We start from the raw sequence: 19547 nt of genomic DNA, 5'->3' as shown, positions 1-19547 counted from the left end.
TTTAAAATGTGTGTTGCACTGCTGCACATTTGCCCGTCTGCCACCGTATAAATGTATTTATATGGTAAATGTCTTATTGTTCCAAATGTAAAATGTGTAAAGGTAGGTGTTTCCATGACAACAAACCATTTCTTGTTTACTTGACTGGTGTTAAAGGTCAAAGGTTGCAGGTTCGCTAGGCCTCTGGTGGAAGGTCGTGCAGGTAAGAGCGCGTGCACGCGTGTCTCCATGTTAGTTGCGTCCAGACGGTTTACCGCCAGTGCGCATGCGCCGTCCCAGCGGCCCACCGCAGCCAGGGGGCGTCAACATGGCGTTGAAGGCTCGACGTCGACCGCACTGACTGCAACCTGCAGACCGGAGAGAGAGACACTTGGTGAGGAGAGAGAGCAGCTACCAACCTCCGAGATACACCTCCTTATGACGCCGAGCACGGTGCGAGGAGGACCACGTCGTCTGTGAACGTTTGGCCGCTCCGAGTGCTGTCCCGCGCTGTGGATGTGTTTGTCGCCGCCGCGGAGGCTCAGCTTGTAGGGCAGGTGCTCCGGAGACACCCGGCGGCCGCTCCTCTCCTCCTCCGGCTCCCGAGGGGACATGTCGAGCGAGAAGCCGCTTTCGGCACCACCGGGCTCCACTTCCTCGCTCGCGGCCACGGACTCGCCGCCGCCGCCGCCGCCGGCCACCGGGGAGAGAATGGTGTCCTCGGCCGGCTCTATGGTCCTCCCGGCCGGCGTGATCAACCCCGCCGTGCCGATCAGGAATATCCAGATGAAATTCGCCGTGCTGGTGGGCCTCATCCAGGTGGGCGAAGTGAGCAACCGGGACATCGTGGAGACGGTTCTGAACCTGGTGAGTGGACCCAGTACGCTTTGCTGACGACGCCTTGAGGGGATGATGTCATTTGTTTGTTCTGCTGCTCGCATCTTCATCTTTGCTGCACATAAAAGAGGTCATACTTAAATTAAGACCAGTCAATTGTTCTCTCCATGGCTGTAGTAGGCTGGCTGAAGCCTGTGACCCCCTTCGCCGTGCACTCTCATCAGCAGCCATTGTTGACTTAATGATGGATGCAACAATAAAAGCAGTCCGTTTCTAGTGTCATTCTAGCGGCTAGTGCTTGCATGCTATTCTCCTGGCAACCCCCACCCTCCTCTCCATCCTTCCTACGCCCACTGGAACGATGCAGGTGATGTAAAAATGGCACCAAGGTACTTCAGATTGGGATGGAATGATCTACAAAGGTGTGTGTATGTGTGTGTGCGTACCGCGGACAAAGGCCCACTTAGCATGATGCTATCCATCGATATGTGCGTGAGAGGCTGCATATGAGGCCCATTGTGGAGGAGGGGGGCAGTCAAGGCCCTGTAAGGCTGTGCAGTGATGCATGGTGATTATTTAATGTGTGTGTGTTTGGGGGGGTGTCACATACATGCATCCCTCTCATCTCCTTGTGGGTTGGGATGCAGAGACTAGCATGCAGCACAGGATTTAATCCAGGCAGCTTTTTGGACGAGTGTGTGAGAGTGAGTGTGGGGTTACGAAACAGATGAGCTGAAGGAGGATGCTGGCAGCATGCTGGATGCTACGTGCACGTCACCCCTCCTCCATGCATCATACATGTGAGCGGCCATGTTGTCTCTATGTCACTTTAAAACTGACCTCAGAGCAGTGCTTGTGTTTACAATATGGCAGTCTGCAGCTGGACTTAACCATTCTGGCCCCTTGCAGCCATGACCCCCCCCTCCCTCTCCCCCAAGTCCTCTCCCAGGTGCTGCACAGGTGGGCGGGTACTTCCACTTTAGAACAACCCCCTCCGCTCTGAAGAAGGCGGCTCAGGCTAATAAAGCGCCGTGCTGTTCCTAGGAGCACTGCTGCCGCCTCCTGCATGTACTGAGCCGCCTGGGCTGTGCCGTGCATTTAAAAGCAGGTGGAGATGCGGGGGAAGGGGTTGAAGGGGGAGGGTGGGGGAGGAATAGAGCGATGTGGAGGAGGATGCTGCAGTGGCTCAGGAATCACGTAGAGCGAGAGGTTGTTCTTGTAGGTAGAAATAGACACGGTAGATGTATAAACACAAGCACACGTGATGCTTCACGCTTCATTCCCGTTCCAGAACAACCAACATGAGGCTGTGTTGTTTCCACGAGCCAAGCCAGTGAGAGAATTGTCCTTTTTAATTAAACAAAAGCCAGAAAAACCTCCGCGGTCACACTCCCAACGGCTCCTCTGTGACCCAGAAAGCCCATCCATTATGGTGCTTCGGTGTGGGAGACCACAGTGGCCGCGTTCTCCTCCGTGACCCACAGGCTGTATTGATCCCGGCCCACTGCAGCCCGGCGGAACAGATGGCTTGTCCTCTGGATCAGATACGCTCCCTGTTGAAGGAGAGGCTGAGGCTTTCTTCTAGAAAGAACTCAGAGATGGGAGGATGGAAACGACAAACAGAAGATCATTGCAGCTGTCAGTAGAACCCGAACCAAGTGACACATACACACAAGCAATGTTGTGCTCAGCTATTATCGTCAACAAGGCATCCTAGTTGTCATGGCGACACTTGCCTTAGGCTTGCAGATGCTGGACCACCTGCTGTTGTTCTCCACTTCCGCTTTTCATCTCCAAAATTCCATTTCTGATTCTTTGTTGTCCATTTACCTCCACTTTAGTGGCACTTTAGTGGTTCTGACAGGCTGAGGGCGGCTTGAGTTGTTGTCTTGTAGCTGTCTTCACACTGACGTTGACAATTTCCCACATAGCTTTACATACTGTCACTTTGTAATTGGTGAAAGCAGGTACTGCAATGTCCTATATCTAGTACTGGCTCTGCCGGGCTTCCAAGCGTGCCGAGCAGATGAACTGCTGGTCGTTAATTCGTGCAGCATCAATGTTCCTCATGCTAAGGTTCAATGGGTTGTAGTGGTAGCCTTAGCTCGGGATGCTGCAGTATTATTCTGCTCTACATTCTCCTCTTGGCTGCTGTGGTCAATTTTCATGCTGCCCTCAATCTCTTCTTGAGTAAAAGTAGTCATTTTACTGTGGCTAAGTAATTACAGCATTTCTCCTCTGTTGTTTTGTTTGTTAGCGTATCTCATTCTGACTTCTTCGTTCAGTGCAACGTAGTTCTGGTGATGTCAGTGCAGTAGTTATTTCCGACCCCAGAAAGAGCTGGTTAGCACACTTACATCATTTCCTGAAATATTTTGAAGGGACATTGTGCTTTTGGTGGCATCTTGTGAATGTCCATACTGTACATGGTTCTAATTGGACACAGAGTCAACAGCTTAATGCTGGACAAAATGAATCAAAGATGAATCAAAAGAATGTTTTTTTAATCAAAACAAATTGCAACTTGCAAGCCTTTGAAAAGAGTACAAATAAAGTGCAGCGTAATGAACAATCAAGTGTAACAAAAAGTCTATCAAGTGGCCTGTTCTAAACAGGTTATGGAAGATTAAGACATGTGCGTCTGTAACCTGCTTGAAATGCTGGATGGCAACATTAGTGGCTACTGGCTAGTAAAGCTTGTAGTTTTCCCAGGCGGAACACGGGGGATTTCTAAAGGACTTAATACAACCATACTTGTGTCTGAAAAATTGATACATTCTTTGGATACAAAGAAAGCGTTTGTCACGATGGAAATATTACACCTCACCCCAGAATTAAATTTTTTTTTCACTCTTTTTGTCTTACATCATGGTTCATGGATTCCTTCTGTTGCTGAGAGCACGCCAACATTCAAACGCATTAAGACCTAACACACGCTTGCACATTAGTTATGTTTGTTACCGGGTAATGGTAGTGATTTGGCAATGTTTAGCTGTCAATGTTAGTAGTCACTCAATGTACAGTATAGCCTATGATAGGGCTGGTTGATATATGGATATTTCTTTTAATATCAAAAACAAGCATATCGTTCATATCGATATAGACTAGATTTGATGCTGAGGTATCATGTTTCAGGATGGCATCGCCTGAATGCAAGCTAGTTACGATGGCTCCACATCTTCTGCTGCGTTTTTAGTGTTTAATGATGCTTTATTCGTATTTTCTTATAGTTTTTCTTGCCATACCGACCCCTTAAGCACTTGTGCAGGTATGGATTTTCATCTTCTTACATTAGTAGCTTGCATCTTGCTCCATTGTTTACACTCGAGAGCAGCTGCTAACATTAATCACCCCTTCGAGATACAAAGGAGAGGCTGCATAGTGGCAGTGAACAACGAAAAAGACGGTATAAAGGTTGCTGGATGAAGATGGCATCAACCATGTTTACCGTCCAACCATGTTTACCATGGGGAACGTGGGATGGAAGTGCTAACAATGCTAACCCGGCTGCAGAGAGAATATCGCGAGTGCAGCATGATTACACTGAAGATTGAACATTATGCTTAACTGCTAAGCTAGCAGCCATCTTTCCTGAAACTTGATTCCCACCATTCCAGTATTACTGCACGTGTTTATACCACTATTATTACACCACCATTTCAGTGCAACACTGGATATGAGTGATGTAGAATATTAGTGCATATATTTATTCATTTTTTGATGTGTGTGTCTGTGTTGTAGCTGGCTTCTCTAGTCTTGTGTACTTAAATATCAAATGTGTCTGAGTGCAGCAGCAGCGGTGTTTATTTTTAGATAAAAAGACTTCCTCCCAGTCTGGCAGTGTCCTTCTCTCTTTCACCTTCTTTCACGGCTTCATGCTGCATCTTCCGCCTTGGTCGCCCCCACCTGAGACCTCCTCGCTGGTCCCTCTGAGTCTCATTATCCCTGCACGCCCTCTCCTCGGTCGCCAAGGTCGCTTAATGCCGAGCGCGGTCCGAGTCAGCAGAACTGACGCACACAAAACACGGCTGCACATCCAAAGTGGGGTCATGTGACTTGTGATGTTATTTAGCTGTCCGTTTTTTTCCATGGAAATGTTTTCCTCGTCGGCTCAGTATATTCACAGACACTAACTGTTGCTCTGCAGCGCCCAAACGGCCGTGCTGGGAATAATGATGCGTCATCAAGCGTGCACGGGGCAGTCGTGAGCAAACATTCCCATTAATAGATGGACAAATGATGTGCAGCAGGGACAGAGTCGACATACTTTGACATAAAAGCACCTGGAGAGCAGTTACAAGTGTAGGTAATTGGGATGCTGTTTTGTTTAACAGCATGTTTATGCTGTCTACTGATTGGTCCACACATCGTTTTTACTTCCCTGCATTGAGAAATGAGAATGAATTGTGTACAATTTGCCCTTTTTATTTTTGGTTCCTCTCAATACAACAATTGTTTGGGAAAGCAAAGCTCACCTTTTATCTCTGAGACAAATTAAAAATTAAAATTGTATTTTTAATTAAAAATGTATGGTCATATGGATGTATAAATGGATAGTTTCCTAAATGTTTTGGTCTTTGATACAGAAGTCTGGTCCATAACCTCCGTTCATCATTGCGGTTATTGTGTCTTTTCAGTCTTCTTCAGGCTTCTAAATGGTCTTACAGGTATGGTGCCAACTGCTGCTTTAGCATGCACTTAACAGACTGTGAATGTTGAAAACATCACTGGACAAGACAAGAGTTGTGTTGTATTTTTTGTGCTCATCGGCTGCTTCAACAACATTAAGTTGGCGCTCTAGGGGAGGTGGAGGACAGGAGGCGGGGTTTGCAGCAGCAAGGTCACACACATGCTTGCTATCTATCACCCAGCAGGAGGCTGCCGTGACCCCGGTGAGAGCCAGAGGAAGATGATGATGAGGATGGAGTGTGGGAAGAGAGCACAAAATGCTGAGCTGGAGGGAGGGAATCAATGAAAGGGGAAAGTCCGTTATTGTCCTTCACGTCTGCTCTGAGTTTCCACCAGCTAGTGGAATAGTGGATTAGCCTCTGCCTGCTTGGCTCAGTAGTTAGCATCCCCTGATATAATGGTAGTTGCTTACACAAAAATCTAACCTGAATGTCAAGTGGCCTCCATAGCTAAAACATCTCTTTGGTCATCCTTTTGCATCCCACACATTGCATCTCTTTTTTCACTTTTGATGAGGTTGTTCTATTTTTTGTACTTGCAGATTCAATGTCAAACAAACAGGAGGTCCGTTCCAGTGATACAGTAATGCTGCTAGGCACGCGTCCTTCGTAGTAATTATCAAAAGAAACCTTTTTGTCAGCACACCAAGCGCCATTTCAGCCCTCATACCTGTAAACGTATCCGGACATGCGAATTCATCTGCTAGCCAGTCATTTCATTTCAACATTTCAAGATAAGAACTCCAGCTTCCACTGTTTGATGCACTACTCATTAGTGTCGATGGGGTTTTAACTTTAAGGGGATGTACTGTAATGAAATACCAAAGTTCTTTGACTGGCGGTCACTATTTTTTTGTTTTTCAATAAACAATCTCGGATAACTGTCATAATTAGTTTGCCAGGTCAGCCCAATTAAAAGCCAATTATTTAGAAACGATGTTCCACATTATTAAGCACACAGAAAAGACAAGGACAAGGCCTGAAAAATTTTCGTTTGTAGAGTGAAGAAATTTGGCTGGTGGGAAACGAAAATTGTCTGATTGAGATGACATCACGATAACGGCATAATGAGAACGGTTTCTGCCAGACGAATTCATCCAATCAAGACATCACCTGCTAAAAAGCCATTACAAAGCAGCAAACAGGTATTTGAAGCTGCGAGTGCCTCTGAAGTCCCATGAACCTCAAGGTGTAGGATCCTTCAGGGGGATTGGCGTTATGCATAAACCTACTACTTGGCCACCCCTAAACATTGCTCTCAAACAGAAATGCAGTAGGCCGAACAAATACGTGAAGAATAGTTTTCGAACAATCCCGTTTACCGACAAGAGCAAGTGCAACCTTGGGGGTGTCTGGATGGAAATTAGACTGTGTGAGTGGAAAAATCAAAAAGGGAACACAGTAAAATGACCTTCATCTCATGATGCAAACAATACCTACCCACAAAATAGAACCTATGGAGCATTGTCGAGCAAAAAATCCATGTGGGTGGGAGGTAGATCACAATAAACTAGTAGCTGTGGGAGGCTATTCTGACATCCACAAAGCTGAAATGCTCCAAAAACCCACAAGTTCCATGTAAGAATTGTGGAGGTTATCAAAGAAGGGCTCTTGTTTACATGTAACTTGGCCTATTCAAATGATGGTGATTGAAATAGCTTTTGCTTTCAGTATGATATATGACCGCCTTATGCTGCAAATTCAACAAATGACCATTTTCGGTTCTTTAAGGGGACCTATTATGCTTTTTCCACTTTTCTGACCGATAAATGTAGTTTAGAATGTTGTATTATCACGTGAAACGATGCCAAAGTTTCAGATAATGAGGTTTGTGCATTTGGTAGTGAGCCCCGAAAGTAGTTTGGGATGGCTCAAAACGCTCGGTTTCAAAAGGTGTGATAAAACTGCCTCCTTGTGATGTCACAGAGGGTGGACTTCCTTATATGGTTAGGAAGCATTTTGGGCGTGTGACCAATCAAGCGGAGTGAGCAAGCCCGGAGGCGGGCCGTGGGTGGAATACATTAAAACAGACTGTTTTGGCAGGAAACACAAATGAAAGGAATTACTGGAAAATCTAAAACGTTGTTAAAAAAGTGTGTAGCTGCTCTATAGGAGACCACAACCCTATACAAAGGGTAGAAAAATGAGCATAATAGGTCCCCTTTAACCAGTGAAATGCTTTGAAACATGGGCATAGTGTGCATAATAATGTCGAACAGTGCTTTTTAAGCTTTTGTTTTTGAAAAAATACTGTTATCATTGAGAGGTCTGTTCAATAACATAGAATTTGCACTCTAAAGGTTGATGATTTGTATTGACTTTTTAGCAAAAATATAATTAGCATAATAATTTGGAACACTGTGTACACTGCTTGTAACGAAGCAGGCACATCTGCAAATCAAATCAAAATGCTATTTTATTTCAATGTTGTATGTCATACCAGGGCTGCACGGCGGTCGAGTGGTTTGCACGCAGGCCTCACAGCTATTCCAATTCCACCCATGGCCATCTCAGTGTGGAGTTTGCATGTTCTCCCAGTGCATGCGTGGGTTTTCTCCGGGTACTCCGGTTTCCTCCCACATTCCAAAAACATGCTAGGTTAATTGGCGACTCCAAATTATCCATAGGTATGAATGTGAACCAGTCCAGGGTGTACCTCGCCTCTCTCCCGGAGACAGCTGGGATAGGCTCCAGCAACCCCCGCAACCCTTGTGAGGATAAGCGGTAGAAAATGAATGAATGTAAATAAATGAATGTCATACCACTGTGAGTTGTTTTGCCATAAACCTTTCAGATTCTGACTTATATTTAGGGGTGTCCCAATTCAATATGATATCAGCAAATCGGCCTGCATGATATGTAACCAGTCCAGACTGTACTCAGCCTCTCGCCCAAAGTCAGCAGCGGTAGGCTCCAGCATACCCCACGACCCTAATGAGGATTAAGCGGCACAGAAAATGAATGAATGGATGTGCAAATCAAGCACATCAAGCATCAAGTAAATAAATTAGAGCATTTTTTTTATGTAAACACTAGCATGTTCAAACACTGTCATGCTTTTGGTACCCTGGGCAGAATAGTGACCATGTACAAAGTCCAACAGGATGGAAGTTAGACTTTGTCAAGTTTTGGACAGGTGCGATACTACAGTGTGCACGTTTGATGGCACTCACAGAGATCCAAGGAATTCTCAGGTCGTTTGTGTGTATGCTCAGACACTTGAAAAATGAGGTGGAACATTGCCAGGGACCCACTCAAATCACAACCTGTGGGTCTTGGGGACTCACTACATTGAAAACCTATCAACATCACTGAATGGCGCAGTGGAAATCCATTTTTAGTCTAAGTGTAGGGCTGCAGCTATTGAATATTTTAGTAATCGAGTATTCTACTGTCTCGGCTTGGGCAACTCTGTGTGGAGTTTGCATGTTTACATCGGTTTTCACATTCCAAAAACATGCTAGTTTTGGTGACTCCAAATTGTCACCAAAAAGGTATGAATGTGAGTGTGAATGGTTGTTTATATGTTTATTGTCTATATGTCTATATTGTCTATATGTGCCCTGTGATTGGCTGGCCACCAGTCCAGGGTGTACCCCGCCTCTCACCCAAAGTCAGCTGTGATAGGCTCCAGTATGCCCCTGCAACCCTAATGAGGCCACACATTGGACAGTAGTCATAATTAAGAGAAAGCTGACGTTACGTTAGTAAGATACACTACCTTAATCTCAGTGATTTGCACCACGTTAATTTCACTTTGTCTTGGATCTTCCGCTCCATTCAGAAGATGATGCAACATAAGAGATGTGCTGCTGTGGGTATGTAAGTCTGTCTGTGTTTTACATTTTGTTTTGCCGTTTTTCTTCATTCTTTTTGTTGACTTTTAATAAAAATGAAAATAATCCTTCAAGTGGAAATACATTGCACACTCGCTCACTGTAGAGTACATTCATGCCTTAGTAAATGTGATGCAATAATGGGATTGCTCCTCCTGCAAACTGATTAATGATACACGGTCAGGCTCGCTGGAACCAACCCGCCCAGGCCGACGAGGTTCACCAGGGTAGGAAGGAGCGCGAGGAGCACTGCTTCTAGTGGGAACCCGACCACAGTAGAGGTCACTAAAGTACACAATGTTAGTTTGCATGTGTGGGGCATAAAAGTAAACACTTCATCGTCTATAGGCCTTCCTCCTAGGGCTCCTGTTCATCCTCACTGTTATTTCCAGCTGCTGGGACTTTAATGGCTGCTGAGCCAAATGAGATTTGGGGAAAGTGGAAATGGAAGCCGGTGCCATTCCCTTTTTCCCCCCCTCTTAACCACACCTTTCGTTATTCCCTCATCCCGTAATCTCCTCTAAGAACATCCGTCTTCCAGTGGCTTTCCGTGTAATCTCCCTCCTCCATCCCAGACTCTGCTTGTCTGAGGGTTTTTTTGGATGAACGTGGATTATACACTTTTTGGTGAAGAGGTGCTCTTCCTCGTTTTTTGCTCACTTCTTTTCTATCTGATTCCTTGGCTTTACACCATGTATTTTAGGTATTAAATCTATTCCATTCCCATGGTGAAAATAAATGATGCATACATTAATAGGCATCCTTCCATCGGGTGACCAAAAGAATGGGTTAGTGTTGATTGGGGGATGGAAAAAGTATTTTTGTTAATAGATAATCTTTAGTTTTGGTTTAGTTTAACCTTTACTTGAATCTTTAATTTGGAATCTACCAGACAAGCTAGCAAGAGCCATGATTGAACATCAGCAAGAAATGAAATACATATATAATATAATTCAATATAGTTTCAGCCAAGTCCGAATATGTTTGTCTAATATCTGCTAGGAAGCAAATCACAGCATGATGATCACAAAGCAACAGACAGCGTCGGTTTAACTTTACATAACGTAAGTAAACAAATTGATTTGTCCGCGCATACACCCAAGATTTATACAAGCAGAACACAAACAATCTTTGTGAAATAATGATGTTTGTCTGGAAAATATGATTTAAACTGTTTGGCTGCTCTGTTATCCTGTTCCAGGCCAAATAAATTATTCACCTCTGCAATCATCCTTCATTTAATGGTTAGACTAACCTTTTTCTTAGCTCTTCATTTTACCACATTGTTTCCAAGCAACTTTGTCTTTTGTGTTTAAAAAATACATTTACGATAGATGTGTGTGTGTGTTTTAGTGTGGCGACATCCCTGCAATGCACTAAAATTAATGCAAGCTGGTGTGTGCGCAGTGTCTGTGTGTGCATTCATGTCTCACAATTGATTAATGGCAGGACAAACCAATGCTTTACTGTCTTACACCTTCATCTTAGAAGACACACTGATACAGCTACACAAAAAATACACACTGCTTCTCTCTTGTAGCCCACATCATTGCCTGGCAGGGCTGATTTTAAATTCATGCTGGCCTAGTTCGCCTTTCTCCCTTGGCTCCACACACACACACACACACACACACACACGCGCGCGCATGCATCTGCTTTTCCTTGAAGTATAGCTAAGTGTCATTATCCATCATGCTGCACACTGCAGTGGCTGAGTGTTGATTATAACAACTGTGTGTGTGCGTGCATGCATGTGTGAGATGTCAGTGACTATTAATTGTCATGCAATTTGGGACAGTTGGGACATGCCCCTCACACCCGTTCCAGCTCCCCTGGCAGGCATGACATGATGCTGGTGAACAATGCAGCAACGCCGCATGTTCTCTCCATGAAATAGATTCCCCTCGCTGAATGCAGTGCTATGACCCACCCGCCAGTATAAAAAAAAAAAACCCTCAGTGTGATTGAAAAGGAAGGTTAACCAAGGACAAAGCCACACAAGGCGAAAAATTGGCAAAAGTATCATTTAGTATTGCGTTATCTAGTTCTTTGCATGTTGTTTACAAAAGCTATGTTGACTCCTTGCTGTCTAAGAGAATTAAGAACAATATCCATTAGGAATATATTTAAATAATTACATATTTTTAGAGAATTATCTGAAGTTTGCAGAAGCCTGACACCTTTCCAACATTAGTTGGTAAGTCATAGAGCAAAAGCTCTTGTCTGTGTATCATTATAGAGTGTGCATACAGGGAGCGGGGTTGCTAATAGCCAGTTCCCACCCAATGGCTCTACCCGAGTTTTTGAAACACTGGTAGTCCTGCAAAAAATCTGTAATGGTCACATTAAACGTTACGAATGCTGTAGAAAATGCTAAAGCTACTTACCATTGAGAGACGTCTTGAATTAACCTCTTTTCTTGAGAGACTTCGGACTGTCCAGATCGGATTCAGGATCCAACACATATGGCTGTATGTTAAAAGTCGACCTTTCAAAAAGATTGTTTATTATCAACTCCTACACCGTTTATTGAATTGGATTTGCAGTTCCGTGTGTGTGGATAAATGAGCTATGCTAAAAAATAAATGTGCTTCTCTCATATTTTTCACTCAGAACTTGCACTTCCTTACATTAAAGCCTTAAAACACAACCTGGTGAAAATGTACTCATCAAGCTGGAGTCGCGCACACACAACCACACAAGCTAATCCTGCTAGCTTCCATTCATGCTCTGTAAGAAGAGATTCAGCCAACCTGTTTAGGTCAGGAGGGGATTGTTCGGTGTTTATAATGATTTTGCGCCACGACTGAGTGGTCTGCTGAGTAAATACTTCCACACACGAATGTTCCTTCTTCTCATGATGACAGCATTTCATCCGTCTTATGTGTCCGCTTCATCGCACAGACATACTCGGCTTGTTTACGTCATTTTCTTATCATTGGAATCTATAACGGTATATAAAAAATATTGCCCAACCCTACTCCAGATCAATGGGGAAAAAATACTAATCAATAAATCAATGTGCAGTTTTGTAGCAGAATGCTCCTCTAAATGTTCTGAACTCCTGTTTCAATGCTGTGTGTCATATTGCATGGAATAATGATGTTAGATGTTTTAGGCAGCAAACTATCAACACTCCATTTTGCCTCTATTGCTTTGATTAGTCACCTAATCAGCTATGATGCCCATCAATATGTTGTTAAGTAGAGTCATAATGGATTTCACTACTTGACAGCGGCCAACAGAGGCCACAGTTAATTCAAGCCCAACTAGGTTGCCGCCTAAACCAATTACTTTGGAACTAAAAATGGAAGGTAAATAGAAAGACAGCATTGTGATTTGCTTGATCATTGTAAACATGTCAATGTTGTGTGTATATGTGTGTGTGTGTGTACAGATTGCGATAAAGTGAATGGAGTGAGGTTCCCCGGGCTGGTGATGTTACTGTAGCATGCTCTTTTCATGTACTGGGCAGCTGTCATATGTTGACATATTTCTCCATCAATCATTTTCTGACACAGTTTGAAAATGAAGATGTTTAGCTCTGATGCTCCACTATATGTTAAAACAAATCCATCCAACAAGACTTGAAGCTGGAACACACAATAACAAACAATTAACAAACTTGTAGCAATTCAGACATTTTTTCCTTGGTGAGCTAATGTTTTTATCACTTTGGATCAAATTGTTGTCACATTCACACATGCAGCCTGGAGGAGGTTCCGCTGGCACTCGCTAATTGGTTTCCGCTGCGGTGCATCCAGATGAACGAGGCTGGAGAGTTTTTTTTTCTTTTTTTTTTTTGCAGCCCAACTACAGCAGCGGTGACTCATCGTGTCACCCTCCCGCCTTCTCCATCACTCAGCCCCTCCTCCTCGTCTCCACCCACGCTGGACTCCCACCGTCAGTACTGTAGATAATGGAGCTAATGTTTACATCCAAGTGAGGCTTATTGGCTAACTTGTTTTGTTGTGAATGTCTCTTTAAGACTAGAGTAGCTCTACACAAATGTATTGGCCTTCTAAATGTGTTACTAGGCTTGTCATGATAGCAAATTTTGCTGGACAATAATTGTCCTACAAATTATTGTCCATAAACAATATTATGGACAAGAGAAAAATCTGAAAAACCCATATTGGTCAATCTCTATATTTTTTTATGACACCCTTATTTTATTTTCACAGTTAGACAGGATGTGGCACACTTATTGTGAAGGCCGGAAGTGTATTGAGTGTGTTGACAATGTCTTTTGATGGTTAAGATGAGCTGGGAGCCAAAATAAACATCCTGATCTCACAGAAACCCAGCACAAAGTCATGCATGATAAAATGCTTGCTTGCATTAGCAAGTGGTAAAAGACAACATAGTGTCCCAGCTCACACACAGCCGCACTAGCATGCTCTTCTAACCCAGCTAGCTTCCATTCACAGGCCTGGACTAATATGGTCATATTTTCTGGTTCTAGTCAGGACTCGATCTGTTTTACAGCTTGTTTAGTGAGCCCAGTGAGAAGTCAGTTACAGTAGTCGAGCCTGCTGGAGACAAAGGCATGGATTAGTCTCTCTTAATCTGGCTTAGACACTATTCCCTTGATTTTGGCAATGTTTTTTAAGTGGTAAAAAGCTGATGATGTTATTGATTTAATATGGCTGTTAAAGTCAAAGATCTGAGTCCATTATAATCGCTAGATTTGTAGCGTGATGATGAGGTTTTAAGGAAAGAGTCTCAAGGTGACTGATAACATTTTCTCTTTGTTTCTGTGGGCCGAAGACAATGATTTCAGTTTTGTCTGATGCATTGCATTTGTTTGATGCAGGTAAATCTGCAGGACCATGTTCACCTGCCGTGAATGACACGTAGATCTGATTGTCATCTGCATATTTGTGGTAGGACACATTACAGCTGCGTATTAGCTGGCCTAAAGGGAGCATGTACAGATTGAATAGTGGCCCTAGGATTGACTCCTGGGGAACCCCACAGGTTATAGCCATTTGGTCTGAGACACAGCAACCAATTCCAACTAAGTTCTTCCTGTCCTCCAGATAGGACTTGAACCATTCAAGGGCAATACCAGAGATTCCCACCCAGTTTTCTAACCTCTGTAATAACATGTCAAAAGCAGTGCTCAGGTCTAGCAGAACTAAAAGTGAGACTTTGCCTGCATCTGTGTTCAGATGGATATAATTTGTCACCTTATTCAGAGCTGTCTCTGTGCCGTGGTAGGGCCTAAAGCCTGATTGGGAAGTATCAACACGTTGTTGGAGAGAAGAAAGTCAGTAAATTGTTGGTATACAACCTTTTCTAAGACTTTCCCCAAGAATGCAGGTTTGGTATGGGGCCATAGTTGCTCAGGACTGCTCTTCTTCAGAAGAGACTTAATGACTGCAGTTTTTAAGCCCTTTAGAAATGATCCAGTCTGGAGCGAGATGTTAACTAGATGAGTGAGTCAAACTGCCCAGCACAGACTCTACTGGTAGAAGTAGTAAATACAATAACAGACACATACAACAGAGCACCGATAGATTACTCTAATACACCACAAGGACGCAGAAGACAATGAGTCCACGAAAGGTGAACCGTGACGCAGTGAGGGAACACTGTACATATTTTTTGATTAATGAACTGTCGGGTGTTGTTTTTTGTTTTTTTTGGTTAAACTCCCTCACCTCCTCTTGTTTGATTATTTTTTTTCATGTATTGAAATAGCTTGAATTGTATCTTCATTTCATAATCACCAAATATCTGGTGGCTCTCAAGTGCAACCAGGCGAGTGTCTATGAAATGAACAAGAATGGATTTTCTTGCTGACTTGACCTTTTGGTAATAAATAGTTGGAGTTCTGTGAGTGAACTGTGACATTTGACAACATCCTCTGTGGAGCCTGACTTTGTCCTTGAGGGTGCAAAGCGATGAAGTGGTTGTGCAACACAATACGCAAGAAAATAATTGGACTTACAAACCAGTATGTTCTTTCTTGGATGCTTGTTTTTGTGATAAATGATGGAGATTTGTTTCCGCCGCCAAGGAGGTTCTGTTTTCACCTCTGCTTTTGTGTCCGTGAACAAGATAGCTCAGGAAAGTCTGAAGTGGTTTTGACGCAATGTAGTGCAGAGGTGGGCCAAGGGAGTCTTGATTGGATTTGGACTTGGATGCCTTTGCAATGTTTGCCACTTTTATAAGTGTTCAAGGGTATTAAAGACATAGCTAGGATGTTCTGGGATGCTTGTTTCTCTAAAAACATTCTAAGGTGTTTTCACATATGTTGTCGCATTTCTCTGGTCTGAATTGTTTTCAAATTTGTCCTGTTTTCCTTTTGGTTCTGATTTTTTCACACTATAAAATATCCATGTGTACCACAGTGCGTAACAATAAACCATGTCACCTTGTTCTCATCTCCTATTGTGGAGGGACAAGACTGTAAAAGAAGAAAAGAAAGAAGAAGGATGAAGGCTACCGTGCACTCCTGATGAAAATTTCAAGACCAGTTGAAAAATAGCAAGAATGTACATTTTGCACTGTTGGATCTTAATGGGGTAGAGCTTCAAAATGTAAAAAGAAGAAATGGAAGTGGGGCAAAGCAATTTATTGTAAACAAACATGAAGGTGAAATAGGCTGTTCATCAGCTGATCATACGTTTAAGACCACAATCCTGGCAAAAATATGGATTCAATGTCAGGTATTCACACTGTCATGATCTATTGAGGGCGAAGGCCAATGATTTTTCTCTTTGATTGTTGAGCTGCGTAAGCAAGGCTTTTCCCAGTGTGTCGTTGCTGCTGAGGTTGGATGCAGTAAAGAGAGTCTTTTTTTAAACGTCTTCAAAGATCCTGAGGGTGCCTCTCGCTGCCTCTCGCCCAAAGTCAGCTGAGGTAGCCTTCAGCACAACCCTACAAGCCTTGTGAGGACAAGCAACATACAACAACAATAACCCAAACAACAAAATACGCTCGAAAAGGACGTCTTGATCAGATGATCATCCTCCATGTTGAAAAGACGATGTGACGGTATCAGAATACATGCTAACCGCTAAACCCTGAAAACCAGACGTCTCCTCTGTTTGCATGCTGGACCTGATTCATACCTTGGCCATTTGGAGCAGATGGAGGTCAAAGCGCCTTGTCACCAGAGTCACTAGAACGACACTATACGACACTAGAGTTTGTTTGGAAACAGTCTCGATTCATTTGGTCTGCTCTGCAACTGCGTTCACAACTCACCAAACAAGCTACGATAACAAGGAGTAGCAGAATAGACATTGGTTGCTCCTTCCAGCACAGTGGTTCATTCCATCCGCATGTGAAGTTGTCTGCTAAAGCGGTAATGTCTCGCATGTCCTGAGGGCATGCTAATGAAGCTAAGCAGCGTCAAAAGAGAAAGAGCTGACATGAGAATAATATGCCAGAATGCAGCGTTGGTCCAAAATATGCAAGAGAAGGCAGCCTTTAAATGCTAACTTCTAGCTCACGTGCACGCCGCCACTGTCTTTTGTGCTGCTCTTCAAAGGCAGAGGTGCTGTGTGTACCGTGAAGTGACAAGTCTGCTGCACTGCATCACCTCTTGCTAGTATAAACAGTCCTCAGGCACACATGACCAGGCCTTGACGCTTTGTTGTCCTCTCTTTCTGTCTCCCTGGTGCTGATCATCTGTTTGTATAGTGGGGGGGCACGCATGCAGTGTGCACCCTTTTACACAATAGGTATGATAAATCTGTTCTATTCTTGGCTTTTTGATCATTCACAGTTCTGTCTTGTGCAATTTCATCAACCTAACGTTCATACACTATCAACAAGGATATGTGGGGGCAATGGAGGCACTTTTTTTTTCTATAGCCTACCTCAAAAACACCATTTTTTAAATAAAAGAAACACATTTTGCACATTTTAGAGTGGAAAACTAGAGGGACATGGTTAGATTCCAAAAGTTCAATAAAGTTTGATAATGTGGTGTGCTGTCCACAAATGGCCATTGTTTAACATCTTAAATTCAACCATCTTATTGAGCTCACTTCCTGACCACCCAATACCAGGTAAAACAAGGGCCAAGAGGTAGAATTGGGATTCAGTCTTAAACTCAGACGTGGCTCATGGATCAGAAATTTCCAATATGTGAATTACACTGCTATCTAAACCGGATTGGCTCGGCCTCATCCCTAATATTGTAGAACTCTACTTGGCAGCAACACTGACTTTATACAGATCCAACTAGTTTGCTGACTAAATGGTCTGCTCGAGAGATGGCTACCTGAAATAAACAGAAAGCACTGCAGTAATACTTTGAACTAACAAAATATTCAATGAATATCGTCTAGATTTCTGGACAACACACTGTGTTGTGAATGGAGCGAGGTTCCTCGAGCTGGTGAAGCTAACTCGTCAATATAATAGTTTTCATGTGCTTGACTCATTTAGCATGTTCATATGTCTCCACTAAGCTTCATTTTCTACACAGTTGTTTGTTTGAAAGTGAAGAGAATTATCTCTGAACCTCAGGTGGATTGTGAGTACATAAATGGTTCACGATCAAAGAAATATCATGCCTCTGTGACCTAGGCACTGACCTAGGTACTGTGTGTGTATGCGCGTGTACCTCCATCCACATGTGTTCCATCCCTCTTGTCTCATGACGATGGATTATTGAGCTGCTCGCTGCCTCGCTGATCCTCCGTCAGCTTTGGCTCAATGGAACACAGCTCGCCATTGTTTCAGTGGCACGTGCACACACACACACACACACACACACACGTAAATGTCCTGTCTGCCACAGCCCCTACCCAGAACTAGCATGCACACAAAAGCCGACCAAACAAACAGATTAGTGATCTTGAATTGCCACCAGCCTGGTCTGAATTAGGTCTGCGTGGCTTATCTGCTGACCTTTCACCTCATCGTCAGCTGTTCCACAGCTGCCTGAATCCAGACTCTCACTGGCTGTGTCCTGTGTCACTCACAGCATCCTGTGAGGATGCAGACAAGGACAGACATTTTGTGGTCAGCCCAGCGAGGCGTCCTCACAGACCCGTGCCTCTTTGCCGCCTCCTTCACATGGGCTCATTAGAGTCGGGATGCGAGTCACGAAGGCTCGTTAAAAGTTGCACTAAGCCTCTGTCTCCAGAGGCCTGTGTGACATAACGCGGCGGAAGCCTCTTGTCGCCGCTTGTCGCCGCTTGTCCTGTGGAGTAGAACTGAAAAGAGTAGAAAATTGAGTCTTTAGCCTAGTTTATGCTTCTGCAGCTCGCTCCTCCCCCTCCAAAGCTGCATTGGTTGTCATTCAGCCCATCATCATTTCCTGTGTACATATGACTCGTTCACAGGGTCTATAGTGATTACATTAGTTTCAGCTCCTCTCCCTCGCTTTCATTGCTGTTGTTCATCAGCGACGAAGGAAGCCCACAAGCTAAAGAGTCAAGGAGTGTTTACTCACCGGGCAGCTGGCAGAGAATTGCAGAATTGCACTGCCCACACTCAACCCCAATGCAAAACATGAAGGTTTATGACAACGTAGTGACTATACAGAAGCATAAACCTGGATTTACATTGACGTAGCTTGCCTTTGTCTGAGGAAGAAATCACACATCATTACTCCCACTTTGTTACAGCCATGGTTTCAACAGAATGAATGGTCCTAAAAACACAAGTATTTGAAAGCGGGCTCTTAACGCTGCTCATTCCACCATGTTTCAATTCACTTGCACCTAGTGGCCTGGCATATGTGCTGCAATGTCAAGGTTGCTTTGGTTCATTAAGGTTCTAACAAAGTGGCTTTGTTGAATTTCACATAAATGAAAGGGAATCTTTTTGTTCCATGTTACGCATCACATTAATACAGAATCAGTTAACTCAAGCTATTTTTTTTCAATGGACTTTTACACCCACAAACAATATCATCATAATTAAAAACGGTTGTTTGCCTGGCATACTGTTTATTATGGAATATTTTTTAATTTCAACTCAGTTATTCCAATTTGCTCGGGAAGGAGCGCACGAGTGACGACACTGTGCAAGCAACGAAAAGTTTGAATGGAAAAAAAATGTAAATTTATTCATGAGAAAAATGCAGCAGCTTCTTTTCTCTCTTTGTTTGCTTCCAGCGTTGTCTCAAACAGATACTTCCCATTCCATTCTAACAATATATGGTTCACCTCGGAGCGAATACGCTGAGTACAGTCGGTGGCCTAACTATTAAGTACAGGCACAATAATAACAAAGT

General features: G+C 43.7%; 1 protein-coding gene across 14 annotated transcripts in view; it reads left to right on the top strand.

Annotated features, from left to right (window-relative positions):
* The first annotated feature begins 292 nt into the window (after nucleotides 1-292).
* The window catches only part of nbeaa (neurobeachin a), an 81269-nt gene continuing 62014 nt past the window's right edge, over nucleotides 293-19547 (top strand). For 7 of the 14 annotated variants that reach the window (XM_058086041.1, XM_058086038.1, XM_058086036.1 and 4 more), the window contains exon 1: nucleotides 295-846. In XM_058086041.1, the coding sequence (XP_057942024.1) occupies nucleotides 592-846 (255 nt within the window). In that variant the 5' untranslated portion in view covers nucleotides 295-591. Of the gene's footprint in view, nucleotides 847-19547 lie in introns of all 14 variants that reach the window. The other 7 variants (XM_058086042.1, XM_058086037.1, XM_058086035.1 and 4 more) reach the window with 2 other exon arrangements.

The sequence above is a fragment of the Doryrhamphus excisus genome, chromosome 11 (genome assembly GCF_030265055.1).
Source record: "Doryrhamphus excisus isolate RoL2022-K1 chromosome 11, RoL_Dexc_1.0, whole genome shotgun sequence".
Classification (NCBI taxonomy): domain Eukaryota; kingdom Metazoa; phylum Chordata; class Actinopteri; order Syngnathiformes; family Syngnathidae; genus Doryrhamphus; species Doryrhamphus excisus.
This window is presented reverse-complemented; position numbering and strand designations above follow the sequence as displayed.